The 13,186-nt window shown below is 43.4% G+C and overlaps 2 protein-coding genes across 3 annotated transcripts; one reads left to right on the top strand and one right to left on the bottom strand.

Moving 5' to 3' along the window:
* Nucleotides 1-1,004: 1,004 nt before the first annotated feature.
* On the bottom strand, nt 1,005-8,207 carry mazb (MYC-associated zinc finger protein b (purine-binding transcription factor)). Of its 2 annotated transcripts, XM_086065035.1 has the most exons (8): nt 8,035-8,207; nt 7,038-7,088; nt 6,715-6,910; nt 5,254-5,681; nt 3,966-4,213; nt 2,462-2,525; nt 1,971-2,142; nt 1,005-1,875 (listed from the first exon to the last, which is right to left on the bottom strand). In XM_086065035.1, the coding sequence occupies exons 2-8, from the start codon at nt 7,077-7,079 to the stop codon at nt 1,532-1,534; spliced, it is 1,494 nt and encodes a 497-aa protein (XP_085921161.1). In that variant the 5' UTR covers nt 7,080-7,088; nt 8,035-8,207; the 3' UTR covers nt 1,005-1,531. The 2 variants fall into 2 exon arrangements, with proteins under 2 accessions (XP_085921161.1, XP_085921162.1); XM_086065036.1 differs by lacking the exon at nt 8,035-8,207 and having other exon boundaries at nt 1,006-1,875; nt 5,575-5,681; nt 7,038-8,020.
* Nucleotides 8,208-9,395: 1,188 nt separating this feature from the next.
* Nucleotides 9,396-12,543, top strand: LOC147156454 (tubulin alpha chain-like). The gene is made up of 4 exons (XM_086064529.1): nt 9,396-9,558; nt 10,511-10,733; nt 10,941-11,089; nt 11,353-12,543. Exons 1-4 carry the CDS (start codon nt 9,556-9,558, stop codon nt 12,328-12,330), a joined length of 1,353 nt encoding a protein of 450 aa, XP_085920655.1. The 5' UTR covers nt 9,396-9,555; the 3' UTR covers nt 12,331-12,543.
* The last annotated feature ends 643 nt before the right edge of the window (nt 12,544-13,186 follow it).

Here is a 13,186-nt window from a genome sequence, read left to right as displayed (position 1 = left end):
GATGAAGAATGCTTTTCGTGGCGCCAAGTGCAGTGTGAAAGGGTCTTAAAGGTGCTTGAAACTCTATGGCGCCCTCTGTACCTTTTAGCAAGAAGTACCTCCTACAATGCCATACTCGCATCCTGATCTAGAGACCACTAATTACTAAACTAATGTAACCACTTTGTATAAAAAAAATAATAATAATAAATCATACAATTTGTGTTAAAACTCTGAATAAACAAGCTAACATGCTAAAGAAGCCCTGCCTCGTCCACACCCAAACAACTTCCCTTCTAATTGAGTTTTTGTTTTTTCTCAGGGTGCTAATTTCCCCCCCATTCTCAACACAAGCACTAAATATTTTTAGTCAGAAAAAAAAAAAAAAAAAAGGTAAGATCAGCGCTGGTGTGAGTTAGAGCAGCCAATGAGAGTGGAGAGTTATTCTAATTACAGTCGACGCTCATAAAAGCACAGTTGTCCATCAGTCGAGCTGGATACGAGCATCCAGGATCAGTTGGTGGGTCAGAAGGCCCGTTTGGCCAAAATACTATCAAAAGCATTTACAACATAAACATTTCTTCCATGAAAATGTGTTCATTTATTCTTAACAGTCTATTCTTTTCATTTTTAGGGTTTATCGTGGATGGATTGCTTCCAGTCAGTGTTTAGTGGATGTTGGCTTTTGTCCAATCAGATTTCAGCCTGTGTGTTGCTATGCCAATCTAATCTGCCCAGAGCTTTCAGAATCACTAGTAACTTAAAAGTGGAAGTAAACCGTAAACATTTTTTGGACAATAATATGTTATATGTGACCTCACTAGTTTAATATTACATTTGTGGAATATGAGCTATGAAGCAAAATCCCGCCATTTTTATCCATCTCAGGCGGGGCGGCCATTTTGCCACTTGCTGTCGACTGAAGATGACATCACAGTTGCTCAGGGCTCAGGCAATGACCAATCACAGCTCACCTGTTTTTTTTTTTTTAGGCCTGAACAACATTGATGTCATCTTCAGTCGACAGCAAGTGGCAAAATGGCCGCCCCCTGAGATGGATAAAAACGGTTAGATTTTGCTGCTTAACTCATATTCTACTAACACGATATCAACCGGAATACCATATTTAGACTTGTGGGGCTGCATAGAACATATGATTGTTAAAAAATGATTGGTTGGTCGAAGAAAGCCAACGAGCAAAACACACAAACATACTTAATCAGGATCTCTGCTCATTATTCATTTGTAATGTTTTTATTGTGTTATTAGATAAATAGATTGCTGTTATATTGTGTTTTGTACAGTATTGATATTTTTGGAATGTAGCAACATGATAACGCTGAAGGCCCAGCTACTGTTTAAGAATAAGATGACACGAAATGCGAACGCGTCGAAATGCTTACGATGCTCCGACTTTGACCCAAACTGTGAACCGATTAGCATCTACGCATCTGTTCTCTTACCTTGTCCCTCTTTTGATTTCAAGGACTGAAGTTATTGCTGCTGCTGCTGATGCTGATGATGATGATGATGATGATGATGCTGGCTAGCGCTAACTCTGCGACTGCGGCGCTGCGATGCTCGAACAGTCCGTGACCAGCAGGTCCACCACCGTGCTGCCCGTGACGTACACGGCGGGCGCCGTCACCATGTTGCTGAGGGAAATGGAGCTGCCGGCGGCCACGTTGGAGGCGGCGGGACTCTGGGCGCCCTGGCTGTTGCCGTGGGTGCCCATGTGACCCTGGAGCTGGGTGGGCGTCTTGCAGTGGACGCCGCACAGTTGGCAGACGAGCACGCCGCCGGCCGCCGTGCCGCCGAAGCCTCCCGGGCTGTCCTTCCATTCCTGGCCGTGGTGCTTCTGGGCGTGGACGCGCAGGTAGGTCAACGTGGTGAAGCCTGATGGGGAAAGAATCCCAAAAATAACCGTAAAAACACAATAAAAACGAGGGCGCCGAGATGACTTTTTTTTTTTTTTGCCAATGTGGGCTTACTGCGGTTGCACAGATGACAGACGTGGTGCTGCGATTGGTTGTGCACCCTCATGTGATCGGTGATGTAAGCGGCCGACAGGAGCTTGCCGCAGATGTGGCACGGGACTTTTTCCTCGTGGCGAATCATGTGCGCACGCAAGCGGTCCTTCGTGGCAAAGCTGGACTCGCACGTCTGGGCGGGAGGAAGAAAAACGTGGATGAAAAAAAAAAAAGTTTGACAATGATCATGTGACTAACACTCCGATAATATCATATAATTGTTTTTCCAATTCCATTGTTGCATCAATGTTACCAAAGTTTTAATAACTAAATCCTGCACTGCCGAATGGTAAGAAGGCTTTATTTTCTGCGGTTTAAATAAGTTGCACAACCTTAACCTTTTTGTCGTCTGTAAACAGGATCGTCGTTGATGCGAAGGAAGTTATAAATAGGGGTCGCGTATAAGCTGCCAAGTGAACATAATATACATAGAATGGTGAAGATGGACGTACCGGGCATTTGAAGGGCCGCTCTGAGGAGTGCACCTGCCGCACGTGACTGTTGAGGTGGTCGGGCCTTGAGATGGCAACGGAAGAAAAAAGTAAATCGCTTGAGGACAGAAAGACTTTTTTATGTTGGCGCTTTTATCATTTCAAATTGTCCAAACTCATCTGAGGAGCCGGAAAAGAAATGTTTTGACTGTGCAGGAATTTATTCAAGACAGCTTCTGGAAGGCTCCATAGTGCTGAGTTGTGCTGAAATTACATCATTATAGTAAATGAAACGGAATGAAATAACTGAAACTAATATTGTTTTTGTTGTTGTTAACTAAATAAAATAAGAGTGCTTTTTAAAAAAAAAACTAACAAACTACATTTTACGTAGGGCTGCTCAATTACGGGAAAAATAATAATCCTTATTATTTTGGTAACTCATTCACTGCCATTGACGGGTATAGACGTAAAAAATTCTATTAATTTAATTATTTCCATTAGTTTCACATTTTTTCCCACTTTTGTTAATGAGAGTATAAAAACCTAGATTTTTTTATTGTTCATTTAGAACAGATATACAATTTGTGATTAATCGTGAGTTAAATATTAAAGTCATGCAATTAATTACAATAAAAAAATGTAATCGTCTGACGCCCCTAATTTTTAATAATCTTTTTTTGCTTATTAGGGGCATCAGGCGATTAATTTTCTTTTATTGTAATTAATCACATGACTTCACTAGTTAACTCATAGATTAATCACAAATTTTATATCTGTTCTAAATGTACAATTAAAAAAAAAAAATCTAGGTTTTCATACTCTTGTTAACAAAAGTGAAAAAAAATATGAAACTAATAGAAATAGTTCAAATGAATTTTTGACGTCTATAGCCGTCAATGGCAGCGAATGAGTTGGTAATAATTAAAATCACGATTATTCAAACAATTATTTTTTGGTAAACAAGAAAATGTTTAAACATTGTAAAATATGAAAACAATTCCAATTATTTGAAACACTTTAATTATGAAAGTTCCTTTTGGAGCAAACAAGATTTATTGAATTAGTCATTTTTCAATTAAAAAGTTGCAAATACGACATATATGAATTTAAACAACTCAAAATGAGTAATAATAACTTTTATTTTTGTTTACAATGATGCCAATTTTGTAATTGTGGAGTGTAATAATTGTGATTAAATTTCGATTAATTGCACAGCTCTAATTTTTGTTTAATTTAACTCTAATTATATATATTTTAAAAAGTTAAATTTTCCTCTGTCAATCAATATCCATTGATATGTATTATCATTTGGTAATCTTATTTGTGTTACATTTGACAAATACCCCATATATTTAAAAAAAGAAAAAAAGGAAGGAAAAAAAAGTAAAAAGTAAAACTAATACTAAAACTAAAATAAAGCATCGGATTTTGTTTTTTTAAGTACAAAAACAAAACAAGCCTGCAGAGTTGTTGATACGACACAATGAGGATGCCAGTCGCGTTATTCACTCGTACGGCTCACCTTGAGAAAGCCTTGCTGCAGTGTGGACAGATGTACGGCTTCTCCACGCCGCCCTGGTGGGATCGCACATGGTGACTCATGCGGTCCTTCCTCTTGAAGCGCTGCTGGCAGATGTGACAGGAGAAGGGCTTCTCGTCCGAGTGCGACAGGCGGTGGCGGTTGAGGTGGTAGACGTCGCGGAAGGCTTTGCCGCACGTCTCGCACGCGTGGTTCTTCCTCACCGGCGTGGGGTTCTGATTGGCGGGCCGCTGAGGGCAAAGCGGGAAGGCAAATAAAAACGTGCCGTAAAAGTTAAAAAAAAAAAAAAAAAACATGTTGGAATGCTGAAATCATGCACACACACAAAAAAACACGCACGTTTAGTTTAGATTAACATTAATAGGCAAAAGTTGAATGGAGACAACTGGACTAACTCAAAAGGTTACTTCAGTTCTAAATGTATTTCCTTCCTTCCGAAATTCAAAACTGAGAAAGCCTTTTGAATTAAAGCTGCAGTTGCCTCCCCTTCATTCAACTTCTGCAGATTACCATGACCTGCAAACAACATCAACATATTAATATGTGTGCTAAAAGTATTATTTGCATACAGTTCCTTGTTGCGTTATTTGCTCTGAATGTTAACGACTTCTTTTTTTTGTTTGCAGAGAACATGCAGGGGAGCGTGGTGGTGGCGTCCGGCAAGTTTCTTCAACTTTACTACGGGGATGGAGTCGGTTCTGGTCCCTCATAACTTCACTAAGATTTGTACAGTGGGTGTAAAAAGTCTACACACCCCTGTTCAAATATATATATTTTTTGTATTTAAAAAAAATAAAACACACACACACCTATTTCTTACACTATTAAAAATAAAAAATATAGATATAAAAATATTTTTTTATTGAATTAATGGTGGTGGTTAAATTAAATAAGTTATATAAATAAATAAAAATAAATAAAATAATAATTTGAGTAAATTGAATTATTTTTAATAAAATTACATTAATTAAATGAATGAATTAATTAAATTAAATAATCACATTAATTAATTTTTTAAAAAAAATCGATATTTTTTTTTTATAAAACTTTGAAATTATTTAGCTTCCCGTTTTAAAAATCACAAAAAGCTGGCATTTGCAAAGGGGTGTGCAGACTTTTCCTATCCACCGCCGTCAACCGTAACGCACGGAATGTTTTCAGGTGACACACAAGAGCCAAACTCAAGCATCCCTGTGGCCAGCAGCTCAAGAAACAACATGCTTGAAGGTTCGGGGTTGACAACAGCCATCCGCACAAGGCCCTGACCCACCTGTACTGTCGCCCCTGTGGCCATGACGACAGCAGCAGGAGGCGGAGCATGGGGGTTAACACTAGCCATTACATTGGGCATGGCAACCCCGTCACCGTACTGACTAGCCAGATGCGGCTGCTGGGCCCCCGCCAGCACGCCGGGAGGGGCGAGAAGGGGAAGAGCGGAGAGGTGCAGCAGGGTGAGGGGCACTCCGGGGGTCCTCTCCGCCCTCCCTCCAGGCCCCACCGCCATCACCGACGGGACCACCGCCACCACCGGGCCAGCGGCTCCCTCCTGCACCCCCTCCGCCTGCTCTCTGGCCCTGTCCTTCATGCGTACCCCTGTGTGGACCGACTGGTGCCGCCGAAGGTTGTAGTTGTTCTTGAACTGCTTGTTGCAAATGGCACAGATGTGCGGCACGCGGGCTGGCCGGGACATGGGCTTCACTGGACCCAGCGGGGGGAGGGGAAGAAAAAAAAAAGGACAACATGAATAACTTTTCTAATATAATATGCTGGTTAGAATTTTTTTTTCATAGTTTTAAGTACGAACCACCCAAAAACTACCACCATCCTGACCAACATCAAAATGCAACAGGACAGTCACGCTTAAGTTTTTATGGATTACAATTTTGCTAATATTCAAAATAATAGCATAGTAGTATTTAAAGTGTTGATCAAAAATGGGATTTTATTCCACCACGCGTCACGAATAAGCCTACAAGTCCACGGCATCAAATAAACTGACGGCAAAATAAATTTTAAAAAGTGCTGTATAAGGCATAACAAAAACAAGGAGTCGCCACCTTGTGGCGCGGTGCCATATTGCGTATTGTTACACACTGCTTAAATATAGGAAAAATAAAAACAGTACTTAAATAATGATTCAATTAAAATGACTAGCTTTAAATATGAATGTTTCTGTGATTTTCCACTTGTCCCATCAGGTGTCGCCACAGCGAGATGCTCATTTATCATTATTTTTTTTTAAACAAAGTTTTAATATAGACAATTCTAAACATTGTTGGAAGCATACCAATTACTAATATTTTTTTTATATATTTGCAGCAGGGTTCGCTGCCCCATTTGCTGGGTTTCTAATTGCCGTGTGGGTGCTTCCTTTGCCAGTTAAAATAATTCAAAGCACGGGATTTTGGCCTATTTAAACCACGGTAATCATATTTACGATTATCCTCTATTATTTGCTGAAAACCTCACCTTTTTTGGGGTACCCTGTGTATTTTTGTGTTTCAGTTATGCCAAAATATGGCGCCAAATGTAATGAAAGTCCAAAGTCAATCAATGAAGTCATTGAAGCGTTGTCATGTTGGCTAGTATGAATATTTCAAGAGTAGCAAAATAGCCAAAGCTAACAAGGCTAACAAAGCTATTTTTGTACTCCAGACTCACAAAAGATATATGATTTTTTTTGTTGTTGTTGTTGTCATCATGTTGTTTGGACATTTTGGTTGGTGTGTACCTAATGAAGCCGCAGCAGCATGTGGATCAATCTCATGGACCTCGATGGGCATGGGCTCCTCTTTGAGAGCGGTGGTGTCCACGGTGGAGGGAGGCTGAGCTATGTGCTCAGTGGGTGGGGTTTGGGGAGAGCTCGTGTGGACCGACATGAGCTCCGATTGGAGGCTCCCCTCCACTTGGTTTTGGGTGGGAGCATTCTGGATTGACAAGAAGCCATCATCACCAAAAGTGCACACACGAGTCGCCACAACAGCATTTGCTTTTACGTTGTGGCCCATTGACGATGTGAGAAATTAAGAAATGAGAACAAAAAGAGGGTCTCACCAAGCCTGCCTGGAAGAGGAAATTGCTCCACGCAGCATCCATTTTGCGCCACTGAGATGGAGATTATAAAATCAGCTCGTGTGAGATTCGATTCGAGGAGGGCAGCTTTCGCATGGTTTGGGTCGGCCCTCGAAAACAATGCTTGAGCCGCCACCCCCAACGTTGAAAACAAAACAAAAAACGGTGGGTTAAAAAAAAAAACAGAAAAAAAAAACGGTGAATCAAAAGTGGCGATGTCACGGGGACGGCATGATGCAGTTACACCAAAAATGGGCGCCGCAGTGAACGAACGTCGGTCGTACTCGACCGCACGCAGGCCTGCTTGCTTGCACCAAGGTCCCTTTCTCCCTACAGACTCGGACCTTTTGGATTAATACGAGAATCAGGCCACCGCTAAAAATCAAACCAACTCTGCTGCCTCCAAAAGCCCACGTCGGAATTGTACAACACTGCGTGAATAAAAGTCTTTTTTTTTTTGTAACACGGGAGAGCGAATATGGGTTATAAGACACGTTATCTGTCAGCCCGTCAAGTCATGCTTTGTTTTAATGAGTCTATTAATGAGTCAATCTCTGTTTTCCGAGCTCGTCCGTTAGGCCACTCGGGTGTTTGTCGAAGCCTCGTTGTCGGAGTCAAGCCGTGGCCCGGGCGAGCGGCGCTCTCGCCGGGCCGCGGCCCGCCGCCCCACCTCGGCCGCTCAGCCGCGAGGATGTCATCTTTCTTTTTTTATCGCCCGCTCTCCCTCCGCCCTCCCTGTGTCTTTCTTCCTTTTCTTTTTTAATTCCTCGTTCTTCTCCCCCTCCTCTCCTTTTCTCGCACCGCTATGTCCCACTCGCTTTTTAAAGGGATAGGGCTTCCTCTTCGGAGCAACCCCCTCTCTCACTTCCGTCTCCCGCGGCCTCGAGTCCGGTCGGTCCTCCCCGTCCTCGCGGTCCTCCTCCCCCACCCTTCCTTCCTTCTTTGCCCGGGCGTGTCGGCTCACACGAAATGCACTCACGGTTTGTTTTTCTCCTCCGTGCCAGCTGGATGGGACCGTGGGTCGGACTCAGACGGTTTACCCCGCGTCTCGGAACCAGCACCGCCGCCACGACTTTTTTTTTTTTTTCATCAACGACCGAGCCTCGGACCCGTCTTAAAGGGCGGTGCGCAGCGAGCCTTCCCGTCGGCCTGCAATAATGATGTCAGAGTCGGATATAGAACGCTCATACAATGGAGGAGAAAAGGCGCGGAACTGTGTCGCATTTTGCTAATCTACATTCCCCGCTATGATAAAACGATTTATATTCATACATTTTTTTTTTCCACATTTACAGCCCCATGAAAGAAAGCTAAACAAAAGTGTGACATAACAGACAAAGATATTAGGTACACACTAGCACAATGTTATCTACCTCCAAATATCTACTGGGAGGCATTTTAAATGTCAACTTCCTTGCTAACCTCCATTTTAGAAGCTCTATCTTTGCATTATACATATGCAATATAACCAAAACAATAAACCACTTACATGATAACACTTGATTGGAACTTTCAATGTGTATCAATATTATCATCGCAATTTGTTGTTGTTGGAGATTTTTAAGCATTTCCCTGCTTCTGTGCAGCTAAATTACATTGGCCACCATTTTACAAGCACCTATTAATTACAATGATAAACCATTGCAGTTATATGAATACCTCTCAAAAATAATAACACAGCTGCTCATGTTAATCCATTTTGCCATTATCATTTCATTGCATTATACAAGGGGGCATTTGAAACATTTCCCTGTTTTTTAATTGCCCTCACAGGCTAAAGAAAATATCCATCTATCTGCAAGAGTACACTTGGACAAGACACGAGTCGTCGAAGGGAGCTGAGTGGTTCACAATAAGAAGAAAAAAAACTGTGATGATCCACATATAGCAGATTGAGTTGTACAGGTTATGCCACTTTTAATTTAATAAACCTAGTATTTGAACATGGGTGTGTAGTTTTATATCCACGATCCCTAAGCTAGCTATTAGCTCATGGTTAACCACAATTTTCAATAATTAAATGATCAGTCAAATTGGTCAATTAAAACATTATTTATGTACGTACAACAAGCGACACATTGGTTCCATGTTTTGCATTAGTTTACATTGGTGTACCCAATGATGTGTCCAGTAGTGAGTATATTTTATTGTCTATTTTTCTTAAAAAAATAAAAATGAATTCAGCACATGGTTACTTCACTGCAAGGTTAAAATCTGAACAAAAATAAAATCGACAGTGTACCATACACCTTTATCTCACTTCAACAACCAGCACATGATGCTTAATCGGGTATACATATTCACGAGCCACACTGAATGCAGCATGACCAACGGTTCGCTGAAGAAGGAAAAAAACGGTCCGCTCGCGAGAAATTCAAACTTTTGGACCTTAGTCCCGCCCCCTTGCTACCCTATAAGTACCCCTTCCTCCCTTTTCCCTTCTCAGTTGCGTTAACTTCTTCATCCGACTACTCGACGTCAGCGAAGAATAACTACAAACATGGTAAATTTGAAATTAATAATGACGCTGCAGTGCTGATAATAATAAGAGGAATAATTTTGCTTATCACCGAGTGTCGTCGTCGTAAGAAAAGCGTGAAATTTCGTCGTTTGTTGCTTATTTTACAATACTAATGTCGATTTTAAAAATAATACTGCACAGTCGGTGCTGTTCGGATTCTAAACCATGAAATTCTTCGCAGTAAAAAAAAAAAAAATGTGTCTCTTTTGTTGGAGATGACTGCATGACTGCGTGGCTGCGCCCCAAAAAAAAAAAATGTCTGCGTCGTCTAAACTGACGGGGGTGGGGAATGGGTCGTTTTAACCTAACAATGGCCGCTCTTGTTGTGTTTAAATGTTTAATTCTTCTTGGGCGACTACTAAACTCGTTACGTATTTAAGCCTCCCATTTAACGCGCGGTGAAGCCGGAAGTTAATCCCCACCCTAACACAGGGCCTCGAGCAGAGAGCGCCATCAGATAGCCGCATGTCCTTGAACGCAACACAATGGCACAGAAAGCAAAAAAAAAAAGAAGTGCTACATTACCTTGGAATAATTTAACGAAACTAAGCAGTCTTCAGATGTTATAAATATTATATAACAAATTAAAGCAAATGTGAAACTTTACTCTAATATAGTTATTGTAGGCTGTAAATGCGTTGCTGCTAGGCCACGTGACTGCCTGGTTCAATTTGATTGGTGGAATTGAATCACTACTGGTTACATTGGATTGGGTGAAACTGTCATGTGACTGCAGAATCCTTTTTAGATAGGACGAACCAAAATAGATTGTCCAAGCTGTATGTAATAGATTCATAAAAACACAAATTTTAATTTACATATTTTAAAAAAAGTTACTGAAGTAAATATGCAAAAATAAACTACTCTTTACATTAATTATAATTTGTCAAATAAAAAAATGTACTAATTGTCTGATCCATTTTTCCTCCTCCAGCGCGAATGTATCTCCATGCACGTTGGCCAGGCAGGCGCCCAGATGGGCAACGCCTGCTGGGAGCTGTACTGCCTGGAGCACGGCATCCAGCCCGACGGCCAGATGCCCAGCGACAAGACCATCGGCGGAGGCGACGACTCCTTCAACACCTTTTTCAGCGAGACCGGCGCTGGCAAGCATGTCCCCAGAGCGGTCTTCGTCGATTTGGAGCCAACCGTCATCGGTATAAACAACCTGTCACTACACCCGTTTTTGCTCCGACCAGCCAATGGGAGGACAAATTGGAAATCTAATCGGTTAAATAGTTTAAGTTGCATCAACTAGCACTAATGATTCAAAAGGCCATGGGCAGATTGGATTGATATGGCAACACAAAAGGCAGAAATCTGATTGGCCCAAAAAAAACCAAATGTTTTTTGGTGGTCCGCAGATGAAATCCGCTCGGGAATATACCGCCAGCTCTTCCACCCAGAGCAGCTGATCACCGGGAAGGAGGATGCAGCCAACAACTACGCTCGTGGCCACTACACGGTCGGGAAGGAGATCATCGACCTGGTCCTTGATAGAACTCGCAAACTGGTACGTATTTTTGGAGTCTGAGCAAATTGTTGCGTTTTTGGATTGCGGCAATTAATCGAATGATCAATAACTCAAGTTGGTGAAAGCAGTGAAAATGATATTGGCCCAGCGACCAGGCAAATGTATGCGCTCAATTTGCTGGCACCCACGGCACTCACCGGACCATACACTGGCAGTCGCAGATACTACAGTTGGATACAAGGAGGACCAAAATATTTGCGCCCCACAAGCTCATATTGAGATGTTGTTGTTTTTTTTTTTAGGCTGACCAGTGCACAGGACTCCAAGGGTTCCTCATCTTCCACTCCTTCGGCGGCGGAACAGGCTCGGGCTTCACCTCCCTGCTGATGGAGCGCCTGTCGGTGGACTACGGCAAGAAGTCCAAGCTGGAGTTTGCCGTCTACCCCGCCCCCCAGGTGTCGACGGCGGTGGTGGAGCCCTACAACTCCATCCTGACCACCCACACCACCCTGGAGCACTCCGACTGCGCCTTCATGGTGGACAACGAGGCCATCTACGACATCTGCCGCAGGAACCTGGACATCGAGAGGCCCTCCTACACCAACCTCAACCGGCTGATCGGGCAGATCGTGTCGTCCATCACCGCCTCGCTGCGCTTCGACGGCGCCCTCAACGTGGACCTGACGGAGTTCCAGACCAACCTGGTGCCCTACCCCCGCATCCACTTCCCGCTGGCCACCTACGCGCCCGTCATCTCCGCCGAGAAGGCCTACCACGAGCAGCTGTCGGTGGCCGACATCACCAACGCCTGCTTCGAGCCCACCAACCAGATGGTGAAGTGCGACCCCCGCCACGGCAAGTACATGGCCTGCTGCCTGCTTTACCGCGGCGACGTGGTGCCCAAGGACGTCAACTCGGCCATCAGCAACATCAAGACCAAGCGCTCCATCCAGTTTGTGGACTGGTGCCCCACCGGCTTCAAGGTGGGCATCAACTACCAGCCGCCCACCGTGGTGCCCGGCGGCGACCTGGCCAAGGTGCAGCGGGCCGTGTGCATGCTGAGCAACACCACCGCCATCGCCGAGGCCTGGGCCCGACTGGACCACAAGTTCGACCTGATGTACGCCAAGCGCGCCTTTGTGCACTGGTACGTGGGCGAGGGCATGGAGGAGGGCGAGTTCTCCGAGGCCAGGGAAGACATGGCCGCCCTGGAGAAAGATTACGAGGAGGTGGGCACCGACAGCGTGGGGGACGACGACGAGGAAGGCGAAGAGTACTAGAGGCGCCGTCGAGTTCAAACATTTCCTTGTTTGTGTTCTGTTCTGTTCTGTTAGGCCTGCTACATGCACTAAAGATCCGATTCAAGTGTTTGGGGATCTGTCAGATTTAAAAAAAAAAAAAAAAACGAAGGAAAAATCCTTGTACCGGGCTGTAGTCTGTCTTGTCTTCTTTATATTTGTTTGTGAAAACTAATAAATTCCTGTTAAGACTCACTGTCTTGTGGTGTTGAACAAAATCATGACATTTTGAACCTTAACTTGCAACAACTGAATAAAAGAATAGGATAAACTGATATTGGGCATTTTGACAAATATTGTGTCTGCCTTTTTTTTTTTTTCAAAATCTGACAGCCAATAAAAGGTAAAGCTAAAACCATTTTAATTTCAGTCTATCACTAAAATACATCAAATGAATATTTTTTTTTTGTGTTAATATCAATTTATTACCTTTTACTTAAAGCACCCCATTTCATTTTCATCATGTTCCTCAGCCCGGAATGAGATTGAAACATTCCAAACAAAACCTCCACACTAACAATTCGCCCGCTAACACTGCCGCACTTTCCTTTTGACACAAACCAGCATTTTTCAACTTTCCAGTCCGTTTCGATTCCGAGTCTTTCCAACCAGAAGCTTTACACGGGGAATTGTCTTGAGCTGGTGTTTCCGAGTCAAAATGTCCTCTTCCAATTCCACTGAGGCCTCCTGGGAGCATTTTGGACGACCGTGTGAGGGGACTTTTGGGCCTCAGCAGTGTCGCGACACCAACAAGTGTGGGTTTGACTGATCTGCTCCGGTCACTGCCGCTAGCTCAGTAGCGAGCTAGCGGCTCAGTCGAGGCCTGGTCTGACCCTCT

The sequence above is a fragment of the Leptonotus elevatus genome, chromosome 20 (assembly GCF_054856555.1).
Source record: "Leptonotus elevatus isolate MCC_2025b chromosome 20, RoL_Lele_1.0, whole genome shotgun sequence".
In the NCBI taxonomy this organism is placed as follows: Eukaryota; Metazoa; Chordata; class Actinopteri; order Syngnathiformes; family Syngnathidae; genus Leptonotus; species Leptonotus elevatus.
This window is presented reverse-complemented; position numbering and strand designations above follow the sequence as displayed.